This window comes from Theobroma cacao, chromosome 8, assembly GCF_000208745.1.
Source record: "Theobroma cacao cultivar B97-61/B2 chromosome 8, Criollo_cocoa_genome_V2, whole genome shotgun sequence".
In the NCBI taxonomy this organism is placed as follows: Eukaryota; Viridiplantae; Streptophyta; class Magnoliopsida; order Malvales; family Malvaceae; genus Theobroma; species Theobroma cacao.
This window is the reverse complement of record NC_030857.1, coordinates 5,540,380-5,566,034: the sequence shown is the minus strand read 5'-3', so window position 1 is coordinate 5,566,034 and position 25,655 is coordinate 5,540,380. Positions and strand designations below refer to the sequence as shown.

At 35.1% G+C, this 25,655-nt stretch overlaps 3 protein-coding genes across 3 annotated transcripts; all 3 read right to left on the bottom strand.

The window, feature by feature from the left end:
* Positions 6,419 to 8,023, bottom strand: LOC18592199. Its single transcript, XM_007018786.2, has 2 exons — positions 7,496 to 8,023; positions 6,419 to 6,863 (listed from the first exon to the last, which is right to left on the bottom strand). Exons 1-2 carry the CDS (start codon positions 7,864 to 7,866, stop codon positions 6,701 to 6,703), a joined length of 534 nt encoding a protein of 177 aa, XP_007018848.2. The 5' UTR covers positions 7,867 to 8,023; the 3' UTR covers positions 6,419 to 6,700.
* Positions 15,687 to 19,906, bottom strand: LOC18592198 (probable glucan 1,3-beta-glucosidase A). The gene is made up of 8 exons (XM_018125388.1): positions 19,706 to 19,906; positions 19,471 to 19,590; positions 19,167 to 19,364; positions 18,049 to 18,207; positions 16,862 to 17,031; positions 16,607 to 16,762; positions 16,163 to 16,515; positions 15,687 to 16,067 (listed from the first exon to the last, which is right to left on the bottom strand). Exons 1-8 carry the CDS (start codon positions 19,889 to 19,891, stop codon positions 15,886 to 15,888), a joined length of 1,524 nt encoding a protein of 507 aa, XP_017980877.1. The 5' UTR covers positions 19,892 to 19,906; the 3' UTR covers positions 15,687 to 15,885.
* On the bottom strand, positions 21,518 to 24,045 carry LOC18592197 (probable glucan 1,3-beta-glucosidase A). Its single transcript, XM_018125482.1, has 8 exons — positions 23,860 to 24,045; positions 23,655 to 23,774; positions 23,369 to 23,566; positions 22,899 to 23,057; positions 22,581 to 22,750; positions 22,336 to 22,491; positions 21,883 to 22,235; positions 21,518 to 21,699 (listed from the first exon to the last, which is right to left on the bottom strand). The coding sequence occupies exons 1-8, from the start codon at positions 24,043 to 24,045 to the stop codon at positions 21,518 to 21,520; spliced, it is 1,524 nt and encodes a 507-aa protein (XP_017980971.1).

Below are 25,655 nucleotides of genomic sequence, written 5' to 3'. Positions count from 1 at the left end.
TGAAAAATTCTAACCCTACTAAGCTCTACTGGGTAAGTTTTAAATAAGGATTAGAAGATAAGAAATCTTGGATTTGAAATTTCCCTGTATTTCTCTTGGTAGTTAATATAATATCCGTTTTAAATGGTGATCTTGTTGATTCTTTCCAACCATTATCTCTAAACTAAATTGTTAATTTTGAAAAATGGTTGCAAAGAAGAGAGTGTTTAATCTTAGCTAGAACTTCTGAAAAGAAGATATCTTTTAGATTATAAAAAGAAAAAAGAAAAAATGAAATTGGGCCGACGTTGAAAAGATATTTGATTTGGCTCAACTGAACAATCCTAACAAATATTCATATCGGGCTTGTGTTTTGGATTTGCTTGAATGCTGATCTGCTAGAATGCCATTGGAAACACTTCCCTCTTCTTTCGGTTGCAGCCATTTGTAAGATTCATTTTACCCCGAGGCCTGGCCTATAGACGACTTATGATGGGACAATCTCAATTCTTAGGCCTCATTCAAGCATAAATAAAATATCTCTACCAAGAGGGAGATAGAATTACCCTTCCATATTGAATTGGAGAAATCTTAAAACAAAGGCTTCTTCTACTCCTTGAAAGATTATAAAGGAGCCAAACCCAAGTGGTACAAGTTTAGATAATTGAATTCAATTGAGTAACAAAGAAAATGCAAAATAAGAGCAAAATTACTTTATATATATATATTTTAGATTACACAAATTAGAGATAATCTTCTCTTATTTTACAGATTTTATCTGTGTATCTCAAAATTCGAATAAATAATTTCCAAATTCTAATATCCACACAAGTCTTATAATAAAATGTCACATTGAAGACAAATGCTTTTTTTTTTTTTTTCAATATATGAAAAGTGCAAAAAGGGAAAGCTGGTGAGGCTCAAACTTGTGCAGCAACAAATCCCAAGCTGTAGTTTCCATAACTTTTTCTTTTTCTTTTATTTTATGAGTGGTCATTGTGGACCAATGGCTCAGCTCACCTGTAGTGATTTGGACATATGGGGACAGCAAGTGTCCTGACATGGCTTGGACTGCCCTGTATATAAGACATGGGCCCTGTCATCAAATTTATGGACTTGTATGTTGGCTGGGGCCTCTTTTGTTTTATAGGAACCATCCACCAATTTCAATAAATTTGTTTCAGCTCCTAGCTCCCCGTTTATTTCTCTGTCCTCCAAAATTTTCTCCCTCCGCCAGTTATGCTATGTAACTCTTATTCCACCTATTTACGTAACTCCTCAAGTTGCTTCACCTACCTGATTGTACCCTAACAAATCCTTATTGGCTTCCTACATGCGGGAAACCAAAATCACCACCAAGGTTATTCTGGTTGCGCTTCCATCATTAATAGTATACTATTATTATTATTATTATTATATAAAAAAACAAGGACTTTCAAAGTTGAAATCTCTTCTTTAAAAGACCTCAGTGTGTATAAACTGTTAAGTGTTTAAGGTTTCTTCAGAACTACTTGACCTTGAGATGAGGTGGACCAATACTAGCAGTGTGCAAATTCAAACCTAATTGAAGAACCAATTTGAATCAAATTGAGTTTGATTTTTCGGTTTGTTTAGTTTGGTGTTTAGTTACAACAGTTTAATTAGTTTGGTTTTTTATTGAGAAAATTTGTAATTGAACTAATCGAAGTGAAAAATGCTTTTATAAAGAGGGATAATTTTATTGATTACACAAGTCTTTCTCCACAAAAATTCTAATTTTTATTATAGCTAAGTTAAGGTGTGAATCATGTGGATTTGAACTCAAGCAAGTAAATCAAACGTTATTTGATATCTAATATATATATATATATAATTTTAGCATATTTTTCATAAATTCAAACCGAACCAATCGAAATAGTTCAATTTTTAGTTTTTCAATCATCAATATTTTTCAATTCGATTTCAAATTTAAAAAAATAAATAAATTTTTCGATTTTGAAAAATCTAAAATCGAACAAACCGTTGTAGGCGTCCGCACACCCCTAACCAATACCATGCCCAATTTCCTCTGATGGGCATAACCTAACTGGCTTGAAAAATTAAGTTCAGAGTTAAGGTGAAATTATAGATTCAATCATGGCGGTTAGGTTTGGTCTGTGGCCATTAAAATCCCTACTCAATCATTGTAGGGGGCCAATGAATGGGCATTGGCATTCATAAAAAGAGCCCTCTTGGAGACAAAAGAAAAATAATGAAAGACACTTGAAACCTACTATTAAAGAAAAAGTAAAGACACATACATCGGAACCCTTTTTTTTCATATTTGCGATTTTCTAATCAGGCAGGCTCCTCGATCCCCATCCATTGAAATAATTAGTGGTTTTAAATCCTGAACATCTTCTTTTAAAGTCTCTCAGCGACAAACATTTTTCTTAAGTGTCCCTTTGCTTCGTGATGGGACTCCTTTCTACCTTAGGAAGGGAAACAAATTTGTTAAAACGGTAAGCACCATTTCAAAGTCATTAACATTGATTAGGGCTTGGCTGTGAAGTGGGGAGTCGATGGAACTTTGACGAAACTCTTTAAAACGGGAAAAGTCATTTGGGGATTAGAGGAGTTGCTGTCCGAAATGGTGGGTCGTGTCCAAACAAGTAGGAACCCGAAAACAACAACGCAAAGGAGGGGGGAAAAAACAACCAGAGTTAGACATTGACAATTAACCTTGCAAAATCGTGAGTATTTAGTGATTATTAGGTATGCAAGTTATCAAATATTGTGTGTGGCCATGGACGGCTTGGACTGACACTGGGTTGATGTAAAAATAATGTAACAAAGAGTTGCACCTGTGAGTTGACCTGTGGGGTTGAGCCTCTAGATCCGTTTGGTTGGAAGCGGGGATGGATTCTGCCTTTCTGGCGCCTAGTGGCTAGTTGGCTCGTCTTTGCGAGGCCATCTCCTATCCAAGGGAAGGAAATTATAGAGCAATATGCACCTTGATTCCCAACAACCATATAGCCAAAAAAATGGCTCTCAACAGTTATGTGTTGCATCTCATCATGTAAAAACAAACATCTCTCTTGCATATTTTAAGTGGTTCATTGAATGGGTTTCTCTGGCATTACATCTTGCATTTACCACAATCAATTGATTCAACCATTAAACTGTTGGAAGTAAATTGTAGAACAGCATGTGACATGCATTACACTCTCAATTAAAACCAATTAGTATTTGAGGTAAACCTATGCATGTAGATGTAGTAATTAATGGTTACCTTTCTCTTGCTAAAGATAAGCTTCTAACTAAAAATTAGAACCACGGGTACTTATCTAGTTCTCAACTGGACAAAGGATAGCAAAATCATCTTTAATAAATTCATTATATATATTGAGAATGTTTAGAACATGTAGGCAGGGCAGGAGCATCGGTAATTACAAAAAAAGATTTTACTCCCTCAGTTTCAAAGCCATGAGACTCAGAAGAGACATCTTTTGCTAAAGGACAAAGTACAATCGACAGGGATGGATGGTTATTGAATTTGTGGTCTTCCACTGAGGCATTTGGAATCCATTAATTATCCAACAAATTAAGAATGGATTTCTGCGGCAAACAAACGCGAGATACACCTGTCTCACTTAACCTCGATGAAAAAGAGGATTCGAGAGCTAATCAAGGATCATCAATATTGTACAATATTCATTGTATACCTCGTAGCTGCATTTAAGTACTGAGGCTGCTTGGTACCTGAAGAATTGAAAGCTTGAATTATACCTGCAACGTTTTTAACGATAGTTGAGAATCAGATTGTAGTATTAACAATGCATTTATCAAAACATAAACCTCTATTTGTTTATTGATGCACTATCACCCTCTCGGATTATGGCAACGTAAACGGCTCCAATGGACCATACATAAGCCAAAACCCAAATTAGAAATCTAAAAGTTGAGAAAAGAAATTGTACTATGTTTAACGTATATTTTAATATGAGCACTTGTTTAGGCCATTAATGAGACCGGCAAAATCTGATTATTTATCACAATCAGGGTGGATCAAAACATAGAGAAGGAGGTGGAAAAAGCTCGTGGGATTGGTTAGCTCTGACCCCACTTGACAAATTAGGAATCACTTCGAGTCAGAGACATGGCACACCTGATATATATATATATATTATTTGTTTTTAAGTGCATTGACACCCGTAATTAGCATTTGATTAAGACACATGTCCACTTGCTCAAGTGGTGTTAATTTTTTAAGGAACAAGAATTGCTCCAATGTTTAGAGTAAGTAATTGAGAATAAAGTAACTTTCACTAAAAGTTTGTGTGGGGAAGGTAGACTCAAATAATTTCACCTTTTTTTGTTTTGTTGATTATTGTGTCGCTGGTTTCCTGATTCTCAACACAAGGGGAATTGGTGCAACTTGCGTCCACACTCCCGAAAACCTCTTCAACCAAAGCTATACAAAAACTAAAACCCTATTTCCCAAACCTGTTTTACAATCTCCCAAACCTCGTCCTGTTAAGGAATCAAAGCCGCTCCTATGATGTCTAAGCCTTTAACTTATCAATCGGATTTCAGATACCCCTTGAGAAAATGTGAAGTACGTACTATATTTAATACATTAATTTATCATTATCGTTGAACCCTTATATATACCTAGATGACATAAACAATAGTGCAAGTACCCCGGTGCCCTAAAACTTACTACTATTAATTTAAGCATAATGTACAGACACTAGCAAAACATGAAATAAAGCAAATGTGATGGTTTGCAGCTTGTATGAATGTGATTAAACATACTGGAGTATTAAGTGGTTTATGTTTACAAGGGAAGCCAGAAAAAGCAAAATATATTCCGTAGAAAGCATTAGATATTATTCTATAGCTTTAATTCTCTTCCTCAATTGGCCAATTTGATCGAAACCACTGACCCTTCCAACGAAATTTAGCCATATCTTTCCCACTGGTTCTACCCTTTTTTATGGAGATTTTATAATTTAGGTTAACCGTAACCATTTTTTAGAAGACAAAGAACATCATAGACAGCGTTTTTGTTACATTTTTAATGTATTATTCATACACCTGAATACAAATTTACAATATCAAAACATAAAATGACAATCTTAAAATCTCATTTAATATTTTTAAGAATTATGAGAATTAAAAGCGAATAAGATATATGTACTTTTATTTATATAAAATCGATTGATTTAAATGTTTAAACAATTACAAATTTTATAACTATTAAAGTTTAAGTGGAAACGTGATAGAATTTTGAAAAAAAAAGTGAATGAGGTAATGTATTGTCTCTTTAATTAGTATAAAAAATATTTAGAGTAAAATTATCTAAACAAAAACAAATATAAGCATTTAAAAAGTGTTAACATATTTCATAAATTTTTTTTTTTTAGAAGCCATTTCCACGACACAAAAGAACCCTACGTGGTCCTTTTATGGGTGATTGGTCCCAAGTGGGGAACTTCACTGGGGAGCCATAGGCTACAGCTCACGTATCCTTTTAACCTATCATCATTTCCTCATTTTCATTTTCTTCCTTGGTGTTTTTTTACCTCAAAGAAAATGAAAAATTAGAGAGGTGAAAATCTAGTGGCGTAGATTTCGTCCAAATCACATGGCGGGAGTTAAAATCAGAAAGCCATGTGGAGCCACCAGCTGGGCCCACGTGACAAAGAAATAAGTATGTGGGGACATTTCTAATTCATTCGAGTGGGCCCACATTCACCCCCCCCCTCCGAATCAATCAAAACAACTCCCCGTCCAATATTCCAAATGAATCTCTTGCCTTTGTTTCTTTTTCTCCCCTTTGATTTATTTATTTTTTTTCACTCTGTACTGTGCAATTCGGGACCCACTCCATGCAAAGCTGACTAGGCCACATATTCCCCTTCTTCTCCCAAATTTGCTTTCATGAGCACTAATCATGGTCAATGTCACATTAACGGAATCGTCCTTTTTGGGAATTTAGTTATCAAAATTAAACCAGCTCGGTAATTTCCTTTTTTTTTTTTTTACTTTTTATTGACTTAAAAATACTAATCACAACAGTCCCAATGTCATTCTCATTGCAATTAAATCTTGGATATTGATTAAGGAGAAAGTCTTTTCTTATTCATTAAGAACCATAATGAGAACAATTTTTTTTTTCTTTCTGGGATCAGTTCTTGCTATAGATATATATATATATATATAAATATATTGAATCATGCTTTGCAATTGCAAACAATTCTTTTAAGCTGGCTCTTCATGAATCAAACCCTATAACACTTAAAAAACCCATTAATTTTTTGACGAAATTAAATTAATTTCATCAAAAAAATCAAGCCAAAAATCCTGTAGAACTTCTATCGAAAATAGTTTTTTATTTAGTAGTGTAACCAATGGAATAAATTGAAGAATACCTTCAAAACCAAATGAATTAAAGATCACAATGACAGAGTGGAGATGTAAGAAATTTTGTGAATCTGCAATTTTTCTTCCATTACCACTGAAAGATAACAAGGGATAAAAATTAGACAATAGGAAGAAGTACAGATTTCCATTTTTTTTGTATAAGGTTTTTTTTTTTTGGATCCACATAAAATAACATGTCAAAAACTTGCCCCATTAGCATTACAAAGTTAAACTTGGACTCCCCACCCTTATAGCTAGATATATTAATTCCTTTGAGTACCGTGGAATTTTAGAGCTTGGGTAAAATCCTTTTGGGACCACGGGTGATTTATTTCTATACGGCCGCAACGGTCTCGCCTTTGGCGGAGACGCCGGATCTCGCAGCAGAAGAGGCAGCGGCGGCTTGTTTCTTGGATGCAATCGAACATTTCTCCTTTTTCTCGTCTTGGTTCATCTGCTGTTGCCTGCACTCTAGGCTGCAAAATGCAGTATCACCCCTGCAATGAATAAATAGTTCACATGAGTTGATTAATTCCAAAGTTAATCCTATAACAATTAATCAGGAAGAGATATGCATTTGGATTGTCCAACTAATTAACGTATAAAGCTCAGACTTTATTTTATTATAAGCTAGTAAAGATCAGATAAAGATGAATTCTGGGATTTAAATTGGTAAATCATTTTGGTACCATATATACAAGGTTGTAATTGTAAAGGAAAGATGTTAATTTGGAAAGCTGCAAATCCCTCATAAATTATAAGCTTCCAAAAGAAAATTTTGAAAGAGATGAAGAGAAATTGAGAAGAAGACAAGAACTGGGTAAGAGTCCGTGTAAGAAAGTAAACTTGAAATTCCTTGGTATGACAAAACAAAAACATCATTAGCAAAAGAAAAAATCAAAAGGGAAAATAAAACAAAACCTGCCCCATAGGCCATAGCAAATTCTCTTTGAGAAAATGAAACCTAAACAAGAACCAAAAACAGAAGGGTGATGAACTTAATTGACCCCAATAATCAAAACTCAAAACCTCTCAAAAAATTAAACAAAAACCATAAAGATATATAACACAAAAACAAGGAATCCAAAAAAAAAAATTTAAGGCGGCAAACCAGGCAATCGAAAAGTACCTATACATGTAGATATCACGGCCAGGAACAAGGCGACGTCTGCAAAGACCACAAGCCCTTAAGAAGTGGGCGGTTTCTATAAAATCAGCCGAATGCCTTCTATGAGCTCTAGGTGACACCGTCACCAACAACCGTTGATCGAACCCTTCAAGGCCGCTACCACCACCAGCTGCACCACCACCACCATTAGCCTGGATCTGTGGACCCCAAACACCACCAAAGGGGCCAGCAGCCTGTTTTGGGTAGTTGTTTAAAGGGTTGTGTCGATCAGACGGTGGAGCTTCAGCGTTGCTTGTGTTTAGATCAAAAGTGATCTCTTTCATGCTTGTCGTTCTCTTCATTGGTGGCCTTGGCCTCTTCCCTAGCAACATCTTCGTTGTCTTCTTCTTCTTCTTTCTCTGTTTTTTTTCCGTGGATACTCTTCGAAGGTCTCCAAGGGAAACCTTGAGAGAGCTAAGAAGGAGAGAGAGGGGAGAGAGAACTGAAGAAGAAGTGGAGATGGGGGAGATAAAAGAAGAGCCAGAAACCGAGGAATGAATCTAACCCGTTCATTCATTATACAATTATTTTTTTCTCCGGTTTAGGGTGTTTACATCATATCATGGGAAATCCACGTCATACTACGTTACGTTTAATACGTATTTAATTGTCTTTGGGGGTAAATGGTATTCTTCGCTTACCATGCTCTAATTCCCCAATGACAGCAGTCAATTGCTTTGAGTTTTAACCGCCAATTATTTGTTCACACATCAACATGAGGTTTTAATTTTTTTTTATTTTCTTACTTGGGTAGAGAGAGCTTTTGGAGCCTCCTCAATTTAGTAAGTCATCATGTCAGCTGTCCTGACATGAAATAATTTATTGCAGCAATGTTGGAAGAAAAATTATATAAGGAAAGTTATCATTAAATGTCCAAATTAGAAAGCAAACTCACTTTGAGAAAATTATTTTATTTTCTTAGCAAAATCTAAATATTTAAAGATATGATAAAAACATCATCAATTAACTTAATTTGTAGAAGGAGTTGATACATTATTATTCACTCCCAACTCCAAACTCTGGCTTTTCCACTTTTAACTTCTCCCAACTTTTCAAAGGGCAGTTCTTTCATGAAAGTAGAATGGAAGAAGAGCTTAATACTGTATACCCTAATAATGAGACATGAAATCTTCGCAGTACTAAAGACATAAATGTATCACAGGAAGCAAGGTCACCTGCACTGTACCAGCTAAAGTCTAACAGGAGCTCCCCCTCCAAGCACTCTTCCTTGGAAAGGCCCATCTGTTTCAACTTCCAATGCCAGATAGACTTGCTGCTGCCAAAATAGTTCCCTCTCTGCTATCTGTATAGTTTGTCCACAGTCTAGAATTTATTTGAGGACTGGCGAAGTAAATTCTCAATAATTTTTTTTAGTATTGTGTTTTCACTTTTCCCTTTTCCCTTTTCCCTTATATACCTTGTTTGCATTACCCAAAAAAGGTTCTTTTGTTTTTTTTTATTACCACTAGTAGTGTTTTAAGCATAAAATTAAACTATGTTACTAATGTGGCACTTCACATTTGGTGAAAAATGCCTCTGGTGGGGATCATGTTGTTACAATTTCATGATTACAACCTTTTGATGTATTGTCTACATATATTTGAGTGTGATTAGATTTACCATTTCACGATCTCAGAACCATTTTTGATTGTTCATAAATTTGAATGTCAGTCAGGTAGCATTTTTTAGTATAAAGAATTGGCATTATATATGCTTTATTTTATGCTGTTCTTCCTTTTTGGTATTAAATGAGAAAGGAAAAAAATAAAAACAAGTGGTAGCAAATCATGCAACGTTTCAATTGGAACAATGTGCATTTTGTGTATATGGTGTGTGAAAACTAGAGATAAAACAAAATCAGACAGGAATACAATTAGATGCCTCCTCCTTTATTCATTGAGGGAGAAAAAAAAGAGTGGGGTGTGGGGGGAAGGGGAAGAAAACCAGGAGAAAGAAAAAAAAAAGCTACAGATTTTATACATATATATATATAGAGAGAGAGAGAGAGAGAGATAGATAGATAGATAGATAAACAGTGAAAAACCTGAAATCCAGCTAGCTAGACCAGTTATTAGTGGATCTCCCAAGTGATAAGTCCTTGTCTAGACCTTTGCTTGCACTGTGCATCAATGATTTTGGAGGTCGGGCTGAGCCCCGGCCCCCGGGGGTGGGGGGGAGGGGTGTGGTTCTGTCCACTTGCTGCTGGCCATAGTGAGAAAAATATCAAGTGGTTAAATAATAATAATTTCCATGCACATGCAAAAGCTGCTTGTTAAATGTTAATGCCCTAGGAAATCCAAATTAAACCCTAGCGAGTGTATTGTTTGGAATAATGTTTTATAGTACAAGCTCATGGTTAAAAGCTAAAAAGGCAGTTGCTGTGACATATATCTGTGCAAGGCTAAGGTTTTATGACTTATCAGCATCCCTTAAATACTTCTATATTTGGATTATTTATGATCTTTGGTTAAAATTAATATAAATCTTTTGCTGAAGAATTAAGAAATCCCAACTGGGTATACACTTAGCTTATCTTGTATATGTAAGATGTTCAAACGGAGATCTTAGTGGTCCCAAATGCATCATCAATTAGAGATTTTAACTTTAACATTCAGTTCCTTTTTGTCTTTATATTTGCAAATACTTAGAAGTAATGAATAGTTCCTTAGAGTCAATGAAGTTTTGAAGAGAAAGAAAAATAATGCAACTGAATAAATAAAACTATACTACTAGCCACATAAAAATACTCTTAAAGCTCTAAAATTATTCTCTTTTAAACATTATAAAGGACAAATTAAGTGTCTCAACTCTTATGTTTCCATATATTCCAAATGAATGTCTGAAAATTTATTTCTCTAATTTCAAATTAAAGAGTATAATGAATTATATATATGTACATGTGACATTAATAGGAAAAGAAATAAATAAAAAATTCTACTAATTCATCTGTTGTGAGAGCTTTAAGAATCTCACGTTGAATGACTTTGAAAAAGTTCTTGTTCTGAATGTGTGAGAGGTTTTAGAACCAAACATTAAGCAAATAATATTTTCCTGGGTTGAGTAGATATGGGGTACATCATATACATGACTTTGGAATTTTTTACCATTTATTGGAAGAAGAAGAAAAGCGTCAGTCACACCATGATCACGTATAGAATTGGTTGAGAGTGCAACATTATTGAGGGTAAGAAAAACAAGGCTTGTCTTTTTGACTTATTATTTTCCTTTCATAGCAACTAGCTAGGTGGGACAACCTGCAGTTTCTCATTGTTGTGCCCATAATTCAGCTACGAAAGCCTTTTTTATATATATATATATAAAGCTAGCAATATTAAAACAAAGTCTAGGCCTAAATTATGTTTGCTTCCTAGAGTAGCTTCTTAGGGGAAAATATCACACCTACCATGTTTGTTAGCATAGTTCGTGTTGCATGGCTGCATGTGATCAATAACATAATCGTTATTACAATATATGTCAAAGCTAGTACCGTAGTAGGATTACTTACTCTAATTATGCACAAGAAAAATATATCCTTATTAGACTTAAAAATTAGACGGTATCTAAAATTATCCGCAAAAGATTCATATATATATATATATATATTCTCCTCTTTCATTTGTACCTAACTATTTATTGCTTGATGGCTAAAAGTCTTAACTAAAAACTTTCTTGACTTCTAATATTGGAAGGGAAGATTATTTCACCCTTTTTTCTGCCGATCTTGAAGTTTAAGTGTAAGAGTTCTTGTCTAACTATGAAAAACTACTTCTAAAGCAATCCTTTTTTTTGGTTTACATGGTTATTATTAATTATCTTATTATAGCACCAATGCTTCTAAATTTGATGTAGATGCTCTTACAAGTACATGAGCAATTTGAGCTAATTAATTACAATTAATAAAAAATTTGGAAAGTAAATAGAAAAATATATTCTAATCAAAAGTACATAAAGTTGATTAAATATTCCTAAAAAGATTTGAAGAGTTTAAGCAATATTATATATGTAGTTGCATAAGCAAATATAATTAAAATATTTTCCTTAAGTCTATGTTTATAATAGTTGTCAACATGTAGAGATATGTAATGTTAATTATTCAGAATAGAATATTAAACTCTCAACAATATAAATTATATAATACTAATTAACAATCAACAAAGCTATATTTTATATTCAACTATATATAACTAGCTAAGATATGTCAAAATATACATTACATGTATATAATTATTGTAGCACCAGAGCATCAATTGGTTTATTAGTTGTTGTATGATCCATTACTTAAAGAGTAGGATTTAAATCTCATTTCTTTCAATTAAAAAAAATGCATATAAATATTGTATCTTACTTGTACGGTTTTTGGGGTCTATCATGCGCAAGTGAGCTGATGAGCAAAGGAAATTAATAGACTTAACTATCTGTTAGTATATTATTCTTACAGCATCCATGATAGTGACTAGAAATGCGTTCTTGAAGTGGAAAGTTGGGGATATGAGTAAGATCGATTATGAGATTTTGAGCTATCAAAATCTAAAGTTACATTTTTTTTTCTTAAAGCATTTGGTTCTTTTAATGTGGAGAATATGCCAGAAAATAAGTAACAAAGAGAAGTGCATATTCTTATAACACATCTAACTTTTTATCTTAGAGGGGATATAACTGTTTTGCTTCAAGTGTGAGATTTTCCAGCACCTACTTTTGAAGATGCAAATGGGTTGAGGGGATTGCAAGTGAAATATTTGCAAGATTACACAAGATTTTGCTGGATATTTGGCTTCCAAAACACAGTTGAAATCTTTAATAGTTTTACTTTCTATTATAATCTGATGTATATGGAGTCTTTTCCACTTTCTCTTTCAAAAAACAAAAGATAACAAGATATTCTCAGCATTTGTAACATAATAAGTTTTGGGGCATTGTTCTTTCTTTTAAAGTGAACCCACTTTTCTTCATGACAATGACCTAAGAGAGAGATGGAAAGGAAGGCAGAAAGAGGACAGGAAAAAATTTTAAAGAATCCATCCTGGTTTTTGTGAAGCTCAATGCAATGTGAGTGCGCAAAGTGCCTAGTCTGTCTCTCTCAAAATGCTAATTGCTTGTTTTTAATAAGTTTTAACCAAAGGGCTTTGAGACTTTAATTTAATCAAAGGTCAGAGCAGCAGCCAGTCATAATGGAGCTTGCTGCAATCCAAGTCACTTCAGTGACTTTCCCCAAATTAAATTAAAAAAAAAAAGAACTTTATTGTTATTTCTATATAGCATCTTTTCTCTTAGCCCAGCATAACCCAAGTACTTTTATGCTTCCTTTGGGAATGGTAATGCTTTCTCCAAACAAAATGGGAAAAGATTGTACTATATGAATTGTTATCTTAGCATGAAGATTTTCCTCGTCTGTCCCTGCCTACCAAGCGGCACATACATCTTTAGTTCTTAATTTTAGACTTCGGAGACTGCTTTTGGGTTAAAACATATTGTGGATCAAACTAAATGATGATTTAAGCAGCATGGTGAAAAATTATATATTTTTTACTCAGATTCCAATTTGAATTGAAGAACATCTGGATCGTTTAAGAACCCAAATGCAATGCCAAAACCACCCTTGGTGAGCTTATATAAACATGTTGATCTTGAAAGACTGTAAGCTTGGTCGGATTCAACATCGGCATAAAAGGGCTCCACACTTGCTGATAATTAGTCTGACACCCTGGTAAGTAATAAAACGATATGGACCGCTGAGTAAGAGAGATTGATTCATGGCTAAAATAAACGAGGTTTCCTGTTTTCTGTACATTAACTTCCCAATTCTCGGCTATGATGCCATTCCGATGCAAAAATATCAAATGGATGAATCAAAGATAATGATTGCTAGATGTAGCAATTACTTGGAACTAAGGAGTTTCTTTCTGGGGTTGGACCCATTTTTATCAGTGGTCCATATCCTTGACGTGAGAAACAACACATGTGAACAGCTCATTTGAAGTTGAGATGTCCATGTATGTGTTTTCTTTAATAATTTGCCAGTGAAATTGTTAAGCAAGGTGAAGTTTTTTCTTGTGAGCTACGTTTACCCACTCTAGTGGGAGATTTCTGAGGGCGTCATCACTTGCTTCTGCAACAATGATCAGTTATTGTTTGGCACCCACCATCACAACTCACAAGAAGAAAATCTACTCCATCTTCTTCAGTAATGTCTCTTTCTGAAAATGTTTTTTTTTAATCAATTATCAACGTCGAAGAAGAAAAACCTTTGCATAATTACATCCAACTTTTTGGTGTTGTTTTAAGCTATCACTAAGTTGATGTAATTTTCATGGATGTAAAATATCATAAAGCTAGATATACAATTATAACTGGTTTTAGTGGCTGAACTATATGCTTAATAATACCATTATTTGCATATAATCTCCTCCTATAGTAGGGCGCCCACCCAGAAAACAAAATATCTTCATAAATCATAGGGCTGTTGCTAGAGTGCTGGGGATAGATAGAGATTTCAGATGAAAAAGATTTAACCAAAGGAAGAAAGAAAATCTAATTGGTAAACTGTGGGATGACAGATTAATTTATGATGTAATAATTATTGCCTTCCACTGGCATGGACATGATAGACAAAAACCTATGATGCATTAATGTATGCATAAAGGTTAGACTGTCACTTCTTTCTTCCATGGATTCCACTCAAGCTTGATTCTTGGGTTCCATTTGTGGGGTGTAAAGAAAAGAAAAGAAAAGAAAAAATTTGCTGTTGTGCACCCAGCAAAGTGCAAAGACATCATTGGTAGCAAGACGCAGCAATTAAAAAGACTTCCCTCATATCACTGTCAGCTTTTAGGCCGATTCATCCCTGTTGTTTCACTGGCTGTTTCCAGCTTGTTCAAGCTGTTTAATGCAGTTTTGTAACTTGTGAGAATTTCAGGTTTTCCCTGTCAAATGCTACATTCGTATCAGTTTTGGACAGTTTCTTACTACATACTTTGCTCCATAGCCTCAAGTTGGGCCCCCCCTTATGGATCTTAATTGTCTCACTTCTTTGGATTACAGCTCAGAACAATTAGACTTGATGACCCAAAACATTAAACTGACCTAAAAGACTAAAAAGTGCACACACACACAAAGGACATAAAACATGAATTGTGCTACCTCTAAGGTACATATTATTAAACTATGGGGACATGTTGTACTCTCAATTGTGCAATTATATCTGCCCATGGAAAGAGGACAAATTTCAGTTCAGAAAAAGCAATAGAAAAAAAAAAGTTGGGAGAAAAAATATATAGAAAAACAAAAAAAGAAAATTTGAGTAGTCCACGTGTTTAATTTAGATAAAATTTGTGAAATAATTTGTTGAAAATTAATTAAAAAATGAAACTTGTGAAGGATTGTATGTGCTCTGTCATGTTAATGGAGGAAAAAGCAAATCAACATAGACCCACAAGCACATACATAAAATCTATTCGACCAACATCGAATCATGAAGCACATGTCATTAAATATATAGTTATATAAAATACTTATATTTATGTATTTATAATGTTATATTTAAACAAAACCTATGATACCTGTCAATTGATGAACTTTTGTTTTTAATAAAATAATAATCAAATGAAAAGAAAGAATATATAAAAACATATTGATACTTTATTGCTATTCATAAACGGAAATAATTATTGTTTGCAAATTGATACTTTGATCGACTATCATTGCCCTCTTATAACCGTTTAATTTAATGTTGTTAGTCAAATGTGTTTTGACTTTTGAAGGTCTCAAAACCTTTTTAATTTGAGATAATATCTAACAAAATTTCTGAATTATTTAAGAAAAATCAAATAAGTTCTTATTTTTTATTATATTTAATTCATTATTTATATTTTTATTTTAAATCAAATAAATTTTTATAAAAATATAGAAATTTAATTGACAGTTTTAAAAGAAGGAATATTTATTTGAAAATTTTAAAATAGTTCAGGAACTTTTTCAAATATTATACTTTTTAATTTCTATTGAAAGTGTCTTTTTTATACTGATTAACTTAATTGGACAATTCAATCACTATATATTTTTAGGAAAGAAAGGAGAGAAAGAGAATTGAGCATTACGTCGATTGTTCCTGAGTTACAAAGTTGGCATATATTGCGTTATTTAAATTTGACTCAAATGATAAAGTGAGGTGAGATTTGGATAAAGAATTGAAGTCCAAATTTAGTATTTTTTTCCTAAAAATAAAAAAGTAGTTGGGGTGTCTATAACCATGCTACAACTTTTTTTCTTTCCTTTATTCTTTTTTTTTGGGGGGGGGGGACATGTTGCACCCTTTATTTACTTGCTAGATGCTCATATTGCAACCTAAGGGCTAACTAAAGCTTGATATAGCCGTTGTTGATCATCCACTCGAGGCTCCAATGTCTGTTGACATTCCTCAGAGTCCAGTAAGCCCAACCAAAAGTCGCCCTCCCGTAAACCTCTAATTGGGCCTTGGCGAACCTTTGGTAATCCTCTTTAGTAGCTCCACTAACGTTCCACTCAGCCACCCATTCACCTGAATCAATTGTCATTGAATTAACTCACCAAATCACCATAATTTTCATCAAAAAGTAATGAATATCATAAAATTTGCAGGAGGATGATTCTTACCAACAAAAGTCAGAGGACCATTAGATGTAGTAATATGATTCAGCTGCGAGGACCGGTTGGTGTAGATAAAATCAATGTTCAGTTGGACCGTCAAGTTGTTGAACATGTCTTGGAAAAGATTGTAGTAATGTACATCGATAACGGATCCCCTTAAGCCACTGGCCATCGGGAATAGCTCCCTTGGCTCCATCGGTCCTAGCCTATTCGACAACACTACAAAAGCGGTCGAAGAGTGCCGACGGACGGCGGCGTAACCGGCTTTGTAGTATTTGGTCACGCTCTCCAGTGTTGCTCCTGGGGAGAGAGGCTCGTTGATCAGCTCAACTGCATAAAGGCTTGGGCTCTTTGCATATCTATATTCAAGGACCAAGATAAGGAATATTAAGTTGGAAACAGAAGGTTAGAGTTGGTTTGTAAAGGAAGAGTGGATTGCTTTGCTTTTACCTGGCTGTTAAGAATTCTATAACAGCAACTGTTTGGTGTATGTTTTCATCTGTCTTGCCCCATTCCTGGGAGCCATCTCTGGAAGCGCTGTGCTCCCAGCCATTTTGTGAACCAGGTGCAGCATGTAGATCAATTATTACTTTTAACCCATATTTCCTGCGAAAAGCACAAACCACAAGATCAATGGGGACAAAGTTTCGGTTTCAATATTTGGTAAATAGAGGTTCTTGCAGGGAGGAAAAAGGATGAACGTACTCTGCCCATGAGAAGGCATGGTCTAATGCTTGCAAGGAGCCCCCAACATAAGGCGGGGGTGGCGTTGGATCGCTGGCTATCCACCAACCAACCGGAATTCTGACAGCATTAAGTCCATTTTGTGATATAAATTTAAAGTCTTCTTCCACAATGAATGTTCTCCAGTGGTCCTGAGATATGCAATGACACATCAAATGATTTGTACTATGATTTACGCTGTTGGTTAGAAGCATTATCAAATTGCTTATCAAGGTTGCTGTCTAAAATAATATTTTGAATTATTGATCAATATCCAATAATTGAATCCCAAGAATATACGAATATAATTCATCTTTTAAGCAGATATAATGTACTCTCCTCGAAGAAGCATCTGTGGTCAACATTTATTTCTAAGATAGATGTGGTATATAGGTATCATCTGACTACGAATTTTCAAAGAGTAATTAACCATGATTGGAGCAAGAATTGTTGCAATAATTAATTGAGGTATATTTACTGGGATGCAAGCATTGCCAGTCGAAAGATCAGAAATCTGACACGTTTAGCACTGTTCCATCTCTCTCTCTCTCTCTTTGGAGGTCATCAGGTCAACAGCCAACCTCCATTATTTATTTTAAAGGTCAACAAGTCTTGTATCTTCTAAGTCAATTTTATCATGCATCACACGGTATAGTTGGCCAAGCAAAATCTGCATATAGTTGAGATTACAATTTGCATATACATGAACATGATTCCCTTTGTGGTTGACCCCATGTAGATTTGATACCTTAAGTTATTGATTGGTTTGACTCTTTTATTTAGCAAGAAGTTTGAAAATCAAATTTTTTTTTTAAAACTTGTCAATTATAGTAATTACTTTGAGAGGAAAGATTCAACCCCAAACTTTCATTTTTTTTTTATAGTTATGTATCTTTTAAGATATTATTAGTATTACATAAATTTTTTAAATATAACAGACTTTTTATGATATTCCATGAAAATATTACTTTATATAATAATTTTAAAAAAGACCATTAAGGAACTCGTTAATCTGATTTTTTTTCTCAAGCATGACAGCTAATTAGTTGAAGAAGGTTATCATGAAGCTAACTTTACATTGATAATGTCTAATTAAATGACCATCGCATTAACATTATTTTTAGTAATTAATCTTACTATTAATTTAATTTATGTTTAGCGGTACTTACCCTCATGACTTGTGGGGCTCTGTCCGGGCCATAGCCATTAGTTACTTGAAACTCGCCCTCAAGCCGTCCGGTCATCTGCATCACAAATACTGATGGATCATCATCTCCCCACCCACTACCCCCCTGCGAATCAGCTGTCACCAGCTCTTCTGTTTTCGCCTGCGAATTAGATTATTCAAAGGGTGCTTCAATATTTTAAGAAAACCATGAATTCATCTTTAATCCATGGAGTAGGGGAAGACCTAACAAATATATAATAGTTTATTAAGATGCCAATTGAACTTTGCCTAATTCGTCCCACCTCAAATCATGGCCATATAGGAATAATTAATGGATTTTGTTTAGTGGGGGGTAATTAGAGTATTTTGATTAACCTTACTATTATGAAATGAGAGCTATCTCAAGGTATACTTTAGACTTTTAGAGTTACAAAAAAAGAACATTCTAATTTCAATTGCAATTGTTTCAATGAAAAGTCACTCAAGACTCCCAGAGAAAGTTATAATTCTACTGCATGTGCTAAATTAACAGTAATTATTATCCCACTTGTGAAATATGATTATGTTATTTTGAATTTTCAATTTTGTTACTATTAGATTATATTTAGAAAAGTCTAATTTATTAAATTCATCTTATTTTATTTATTACAAGAGAAACTTTCATACATATTAGATAACTTTTCACACTAATCAATAATCATTAGATTAAGATGAGATTTTGAATTTTCTTGAATATTATTGACTTTTATTTTCAAGATTAATTAATTTATTCTTTTGTATAAAAAATGACTATTTTTTTATTTGGCCTTCTTGTTAATTGCGGTAACGTTCATTACTTTGCTAACTTATGAATGATAATATAGCTACTAGTTTATATAGAAAATTTCGATATGATGCTCCAATGGCGCCATTTGGTACGGCACAAAACTTCACCATACAATACAAGCTTAAATGATAAGAAAGACTTCTAGCTTATTTCCTCTCTTGTTAATGACTATGCCAATGATTGATCATTCTTACAAGATATTACTTAGCCAAAATAATAATAACAATAATAACAATAATAAAATCCAGAATGCTAAGAAGAATGGTTTTCAGACTGATATAAGGTAAAATTACCTGTAAGTAGTACCCATTTGGTGCTTTGATTCGAACCCGGTTCCTATCATTGGAGTCCCTCACAATCTCGAAGGTCTCCGAATTTCCAGGAGTTTTTGAAACAGCTACCATGTCGATCCCATTTCCATTTGTGTCAAGTCCAATGAATTGCTTCTCAAAGACCGTAAAATTAAGAGCTGTCCCATTGATCCTCCACAACTATCCATAGCAAGGGGAAAAACATAATAAGATGAACACTGAACTTCTGAAACAACAGGAAAATTACTTGTATAAAACTTCAGAGACAAGGGTAGCTTGAGTTTACTCTAAAGGTTTCCCAGCCAGAAGCAGCAGTCCGGTTGGCAACTATGATACTTCCTCCACCTAGCTCGGCGCAAAGATATTTTCCGGTTGTTACTGACTTGAACTGAAGCGCAGTTCCATCCTGATGATCATATCAATGAAACAGAGAAAATGTAACTTGAGTTAATCATATGGTTTCATGAATAGTAGCGATAAAAGGGACAGACAGCTCTAAGAAAAAGGTTGAATATCCAAACCAAGAAGTCCTTGTTCAAGATGCCATCAAAAAGAGTAGGCTTAATCCAACCTTCTGTCACAAGCCAACCTCCTAGATTAACTGCTCTAATCCGGAAATTTGGGTCTACCCTCCCCTGACAGAAAGATAAAACCAATGACAGGAGGACACAAATGCTCAGTACATGCCTTGTTGAGGAGACCAACATTTTGATGTTTCTTTTGTTTTCACTTTCGTATGCCCGCCTCTAACGTGCAGCTGCATATATACACACACACACACATGGCAGAGGTTGGAGCTGGGAGTCATAATCTAGAAGAGCTGAATGTTGACCAAATAGACGAGTTGAAAACGGCTGTACCTGTATTATATGGATCAAGAATCTCTGTATTGTATCTTTTGCCAATGTACAGGTCGCATTCACTTAACTTAGTCTAAGAAAAATTATGTTTAATTAGTCTCATTTTGTTATTAGTCCACATCAAAGCATTCTAAAGGCTGATATCCAAGTTTTTTTTTTTTCCAGTCAAATCCATACATAATAATGAAATGCAATAACAATATTTTTATTATGTCAAAAAGAGATGCTCAATACGGTATATTTTGTAGCATTATAGACTGACGGCTGCTTGATCATAAACGGCTGTTTTGAACTGAATTTGTATATAATAACATACATTAGACGTGACAGTCATAGCTGGCTAATGTTATTGCTCTTTCCCCAACTCACCATTCTCATGGACTGAATGCTTAAAATATTGAAAGGGGAAAAAATTATCAGAAAAGATGAACAAGTACTTTGACGACGTAGAATGTTTTAAACGTCAGATTATATATTGATGATAATGCACGGTGGCGGTTCTGATGACAAAAGCATGCTTCCATAAGTTAGCTTCTAGTTACTAGTTATTACTTCCACAATATCTTATCAGCCGCCAAGGATGATTCGGAATGAGAAGAACAAAGAGGGTTGATCACTGGATTAATGGATATGGTGTTAGTGGAAGCCCGCATGTTCATTGTGGGGTTCAAGATGAATGAATGGTGACAAGTTGACAACCTCTGGAAGAGTTGCATTTTTTATTTACAACACTGAATTGGATCATCTACCGACTAAAATCAGGGGACTTTAGCCACTAAAAGAATAGCAATCATTAACCTTCTTAAAAACTACTGCTTTGTTTGCCACTGTTGCCTAATTTTTTTTAATAATTTGGACTTTATATATGCATTAATTAGCTATATACTGATATTGATATCTCTTCCAAGATTCATCCATGTTTTTCATAGAAAAAGTCCATTTATTTATTTCGGTCCACGTTCCCTCGCTAATCCGGTGAGGTGGTACCAGTGCGTGAAAGAGCAATGATTGAGGGAGAAAAGGTTGACTCAAAAAAAAAAAAAAAGTGGAATTCAATGGTGAAAGGTCAAATAAGGGCGTTTGAATGGTTTTATTGCATAGTTGTAACTATTGTTGGCTTTACAAGTAGTCGGTCGCAAGAGTGAAACAATCTTCTTCGTCAATGAAACTGACATTAGCTGTGGAAAGAAACAGTGGCACAACTAGTCTTATAGGCTCATTTTCATTCCCTCAAAACAGTGGCTGAAAGAAACTGCTGTTTTTCCTTTCTTGACCAGGCAAACCAGTGAAAATGAGCATGACCATTTTCAGATATCGATTTGAATATAGGCCTTACAAAGCAAAAAATCACATTGTCCAGGCAGACGAATTTTGAGTTTTTCTTCCCAGTTAATATCTATGTTTGGCTGAAAGAATAACAACCGGAGAAGGCCCGAAAGTTGTGGAAGGAGTCCAATTATTGATGTTAAAAAGCTAGAGTTTGATGTAGCCATTCTTGATCATCCATTCAAGACACCAATGATTGTTCACATTCTTCAGAGTCCAGTAAGACCACCCAAATGTGGCACGCTTGTACACCCTTTTTTGGGCCTTTGCAAATCTCTGGTAATCCATTTTAGTTCCTCCCTTGAATTCCCACTCTGCGGTCCATTCCCCTGGAAAACAAGATAGCCACAAACAAGCAGCAATAAAATTTCCATTTATTGGCATTACACAACTTTTTTTTTTCTTTTATGGGATACTTGGGAGAGGAGGGATTTGAAAATAAAGATCATCCAGTTAGTAATTAGAATGCGAGTGTTATCAGACTATAACTCGTGAGAATTATAGTTGCATACCTACAAAAGTGAGAGGGCCATTAGATTTGGTTACATGATTCAACTCTGTGGAGCGATTAGTGTTGATGAAATCAATGTTCTGTTGGACAGTCATGTTTCTGAAGTTATCATTGAAGAGACTGTAATAATGGATATCGATAACGGATCCCTTTAAGCCACTAGCTAGCTGGACCAGCTCAGTTGACTCAGATGTTCCTAACCGGTTTGACAACACCACATAAACTGTTGAGGAGTGCTTGCGGACAGTTTTATAACCGGCTTTGTAGTACTTAATCAACCTTTCTATAGGCACCATTGGGGCACGTGGCTCGTTGATCAACTCTACTGCGTATAGGCTTGGGTTCTCCACGTACCTAGATGTGACCATGATAATGTCTAGAGCCGAATAATTGCATGCGTAATATAGCAGATTATGAATTTATGACATATATATCGTGGAGGTTTGATTTTCACCTGGCTGTGAGAAATTCTATTACAGCTATTGTCTTTTCCAAAGTATCATCTGTTTTGCCCCACTCGAGTGAACCATCTCTGGAAGAGCTGTGTTCATATCCATTCTGAGAACCAGGTGCGGCATGCAGATCGATTATAACCTTCAACCAGTATTTCCTGCATGCAAAACACTATCGGATATAAGATATTACTAAGAAGATGCTTTTCTGTTACTGCACTGATTCTGCTTAGAGTGATAAACTTACTGAGCCCAAGAAAAAGCATTGTCCAACGCATTCAAGGATCCCCCAACATAAGGCAAAGGAGGCGTTGGATCACTAGCTATCCACCATCCAACTGGTATTCGTACTGCGTCTAGTCCATTCTCCACGATGAATTTGAAGTCATCTTCAACTATAAAAGTGTTCCAGTGTTCCTGCATGCAGTAAGCCATTAAGTTTTCCATGCAGTTGACATATGATTGAAAGAATTTCACTTTATGGAGAGTTAAACAATGTCATATATGCCGCAATTGCACTGATCAAGCGTTCAGTATTCTTGGTAGTCCATCAATTTGATCCCACCCTCATAATTGGTGCAGCTTTCTCTGGTCCATAACCGTTAGTCACTTGATATTCACCATGAGCTGTTCCATTTACAGTCACTATAAAAACAGAAGGATCATCATTTCCCCACACAGTGTTGCCTGCATAATCAGCTGTCACAATATTCTCCTTGTTCACCTGAAAATTAGAGAGACAGAAATAGTCAGCAGCAATGGGCTGCTGTAATGGCTATGCACTATTTTGTATGGATATAAGTTGAAAAACTTTTCTTTCAGAGTAATTCATGAGAATACAAAAATAGCATTAAATTTAGATTATCAGCAAATAAAGTCATATACAACTGCGAGTGATATGTTAGTTATCAGCATCTGGATAACATTAATAGCTTTTTCCTGATCCAAGACTAATTAAGCAACTCAACTTGCTGAACTCGTGTCAAAAGTCAGAAAACAGTATTATGTAAAGCTCTCAAGTTGCATACTAATTACCTGGATGAAGAACCCATTCGCTGCTTTAATCCTTACAAGACTTGAATCATCAGGTTTCCTGACAATCTCAAACGTTTCAAGTCTAGCAGGCGTTTTTGAAACAGATACTACATGTGTTCCGTTTCCAGCATTTTGTAGTCCCACAAACTGGTTGTTGAAGACACGAAACTGGAATGTACTCTCATTTACCCTCCAAAGCTGAAGAGCATATGAGTATTGCTTTTATCAATCAAATCATGTACTGTTATTAACTATTAAGCACATGGCATTGGCAAAGTTAACTTACTCTAAAAAGCTCCCACTCCGAAACAATTGTTTGATCAGCAGCTATACTTGTTCCTCCACCAGACTTGGCACTAAGATATTTCCCATTTGTTACTGATTTGAACTGAAGTGAGTTTCCATCCTAGTGAAACAGCGACCAAAAAGAATGAAAAACATAATTCATAAAAAGAACAGTGCAACGAAGGATGGTTGCACATTTCACATACCAGAAAATCATTGTTTGGAATGCCATCAAAAAGAGAAGGTTTAATCCATCCCTCTGTAACCAACCAACCTCCAAGATTAACTGCTTTTATGCGAAAATCTCTAGTCCTTCTCCCTTTTGAAAGACATAGCATACAAGAAGATAAGATCCAGAGAAGTAGCAGCTTCCTTTTTGAGAAAATTGCCATTTTGGTATATGCTGGTTTATTCACTTGCAGCATACATTGATGGTCGTCATTGTATATACCATGTGTCTTGAAGTTGAAGTGCACCATATCTTCCCCAGATATCGATATACCATTGTTTTAGATTGAAATAGTCGGTTGTTGATAAAGTGGAAAGCAAAAATTTGTCTTGTCCTTGGATTAATTTATTCAATCTAGGCAAGAAATATTTTAAAAGAAAGACTGGATAACATATCACATGGGCAAAGGAGAGGAGCAGTAATGGTTTGAGGAGCTCCAGCTCTTATGAGCTTGAACAATGTCATGCCTTGATCAGTTTTAGAAGTCGATTTTAACAGTCTTAGACATCTTTTTGGCCTGATTGCCTTAAAGGAAAACTTAAAAAATTGACTTAAGAAATCTTACTTATGTTCTGTCCCATTTTCAAAGATCATGTACTCAAGCTCAGCTCACTGAAGTTTTCTTAGTTCAACTTGTTCATATTTTTCTTATTTTCTACACACAAAAAGATGATTAGAGCTGTCATTGACGTTCATGCTTAGCTGTTCCCTGTTGCGTCTTTCTAGTTCTTCTAACTATATTATTTAGCTCATGGCTCGAAACAATAATGAAAAAAAAAGGAAGCAACACATTGGATCCATTTCCTGCTTTTATTGATCTTGATATCTCGGAACTTCAACGTTAGACTTTAACTCATGTACCCGTCCTTCTTGGGAAGTTTCTTCCTTCTGAGTTATATACAAGTAACCTTGAATGGAGAATAACATAGTGAATTCAATAAACAATTTCAACAACAAAAACTCTACCCGGTAAGCATTTTTTGTGTATAACACTTCACCAGGAGATTGAATAAAAATTTCGGATGCTGTCTACCATAACAAACTCACGTAGGAACCCAGCACTCAATTTCAATATACAGAATGTGTGTCTATGCTAGTATAACTTTTACATGAAGATAATGATAGTTCTACTTTCACTCCCAAATTTGGCTCTACTCCACACTTGTGCGCTACAATCACATCAGTGAGCTAAGTTCTTTGAAGAATATTTGAAGAGATGGAGGAGCAAAGGAGTATTTTGTGAATTCATCGTAAAACTGGTCCCTGAGAGGCTTAAATCGCAGTCTCTGTCTGGGCCATTGTCCAAACTGCAAAGGAAGAAACCATCACTTTACGGGCCTGTCTAAAGGAACTTGGGCACTTGGCCCTAAGTCCATATCATGGATTCACCTCGTCATGTATGAACACAAATGGACTGGCTTCACGAGCGTGATTGGTGGTGGTGATTGAAGAAAGAGATGAAAACAGTTGCCTAATAATAATGCTACTGCCATCCCACTCCCAGCCCTCAACTTTGCTTGCCTTGGCATCCTTCTCAAAGACCCCATGTGACCACCTCCCACCGACACATGCCAGCTGCAATCAACCACGACCCGTGTCATATCCTCTACTTTCTCCCTCTCCAATCCGCTTTCCAGCCCCCAATAAAACCTCCCCACCTCACCATCCTAAACCCATCTAATCCACCAAAACACCCTTTCTTCCCTTCAATATTACCCAAAAGCCACCACCGCTTTGACGTGGCATCTAGAAACAGCAACTCTTATTCTCTTA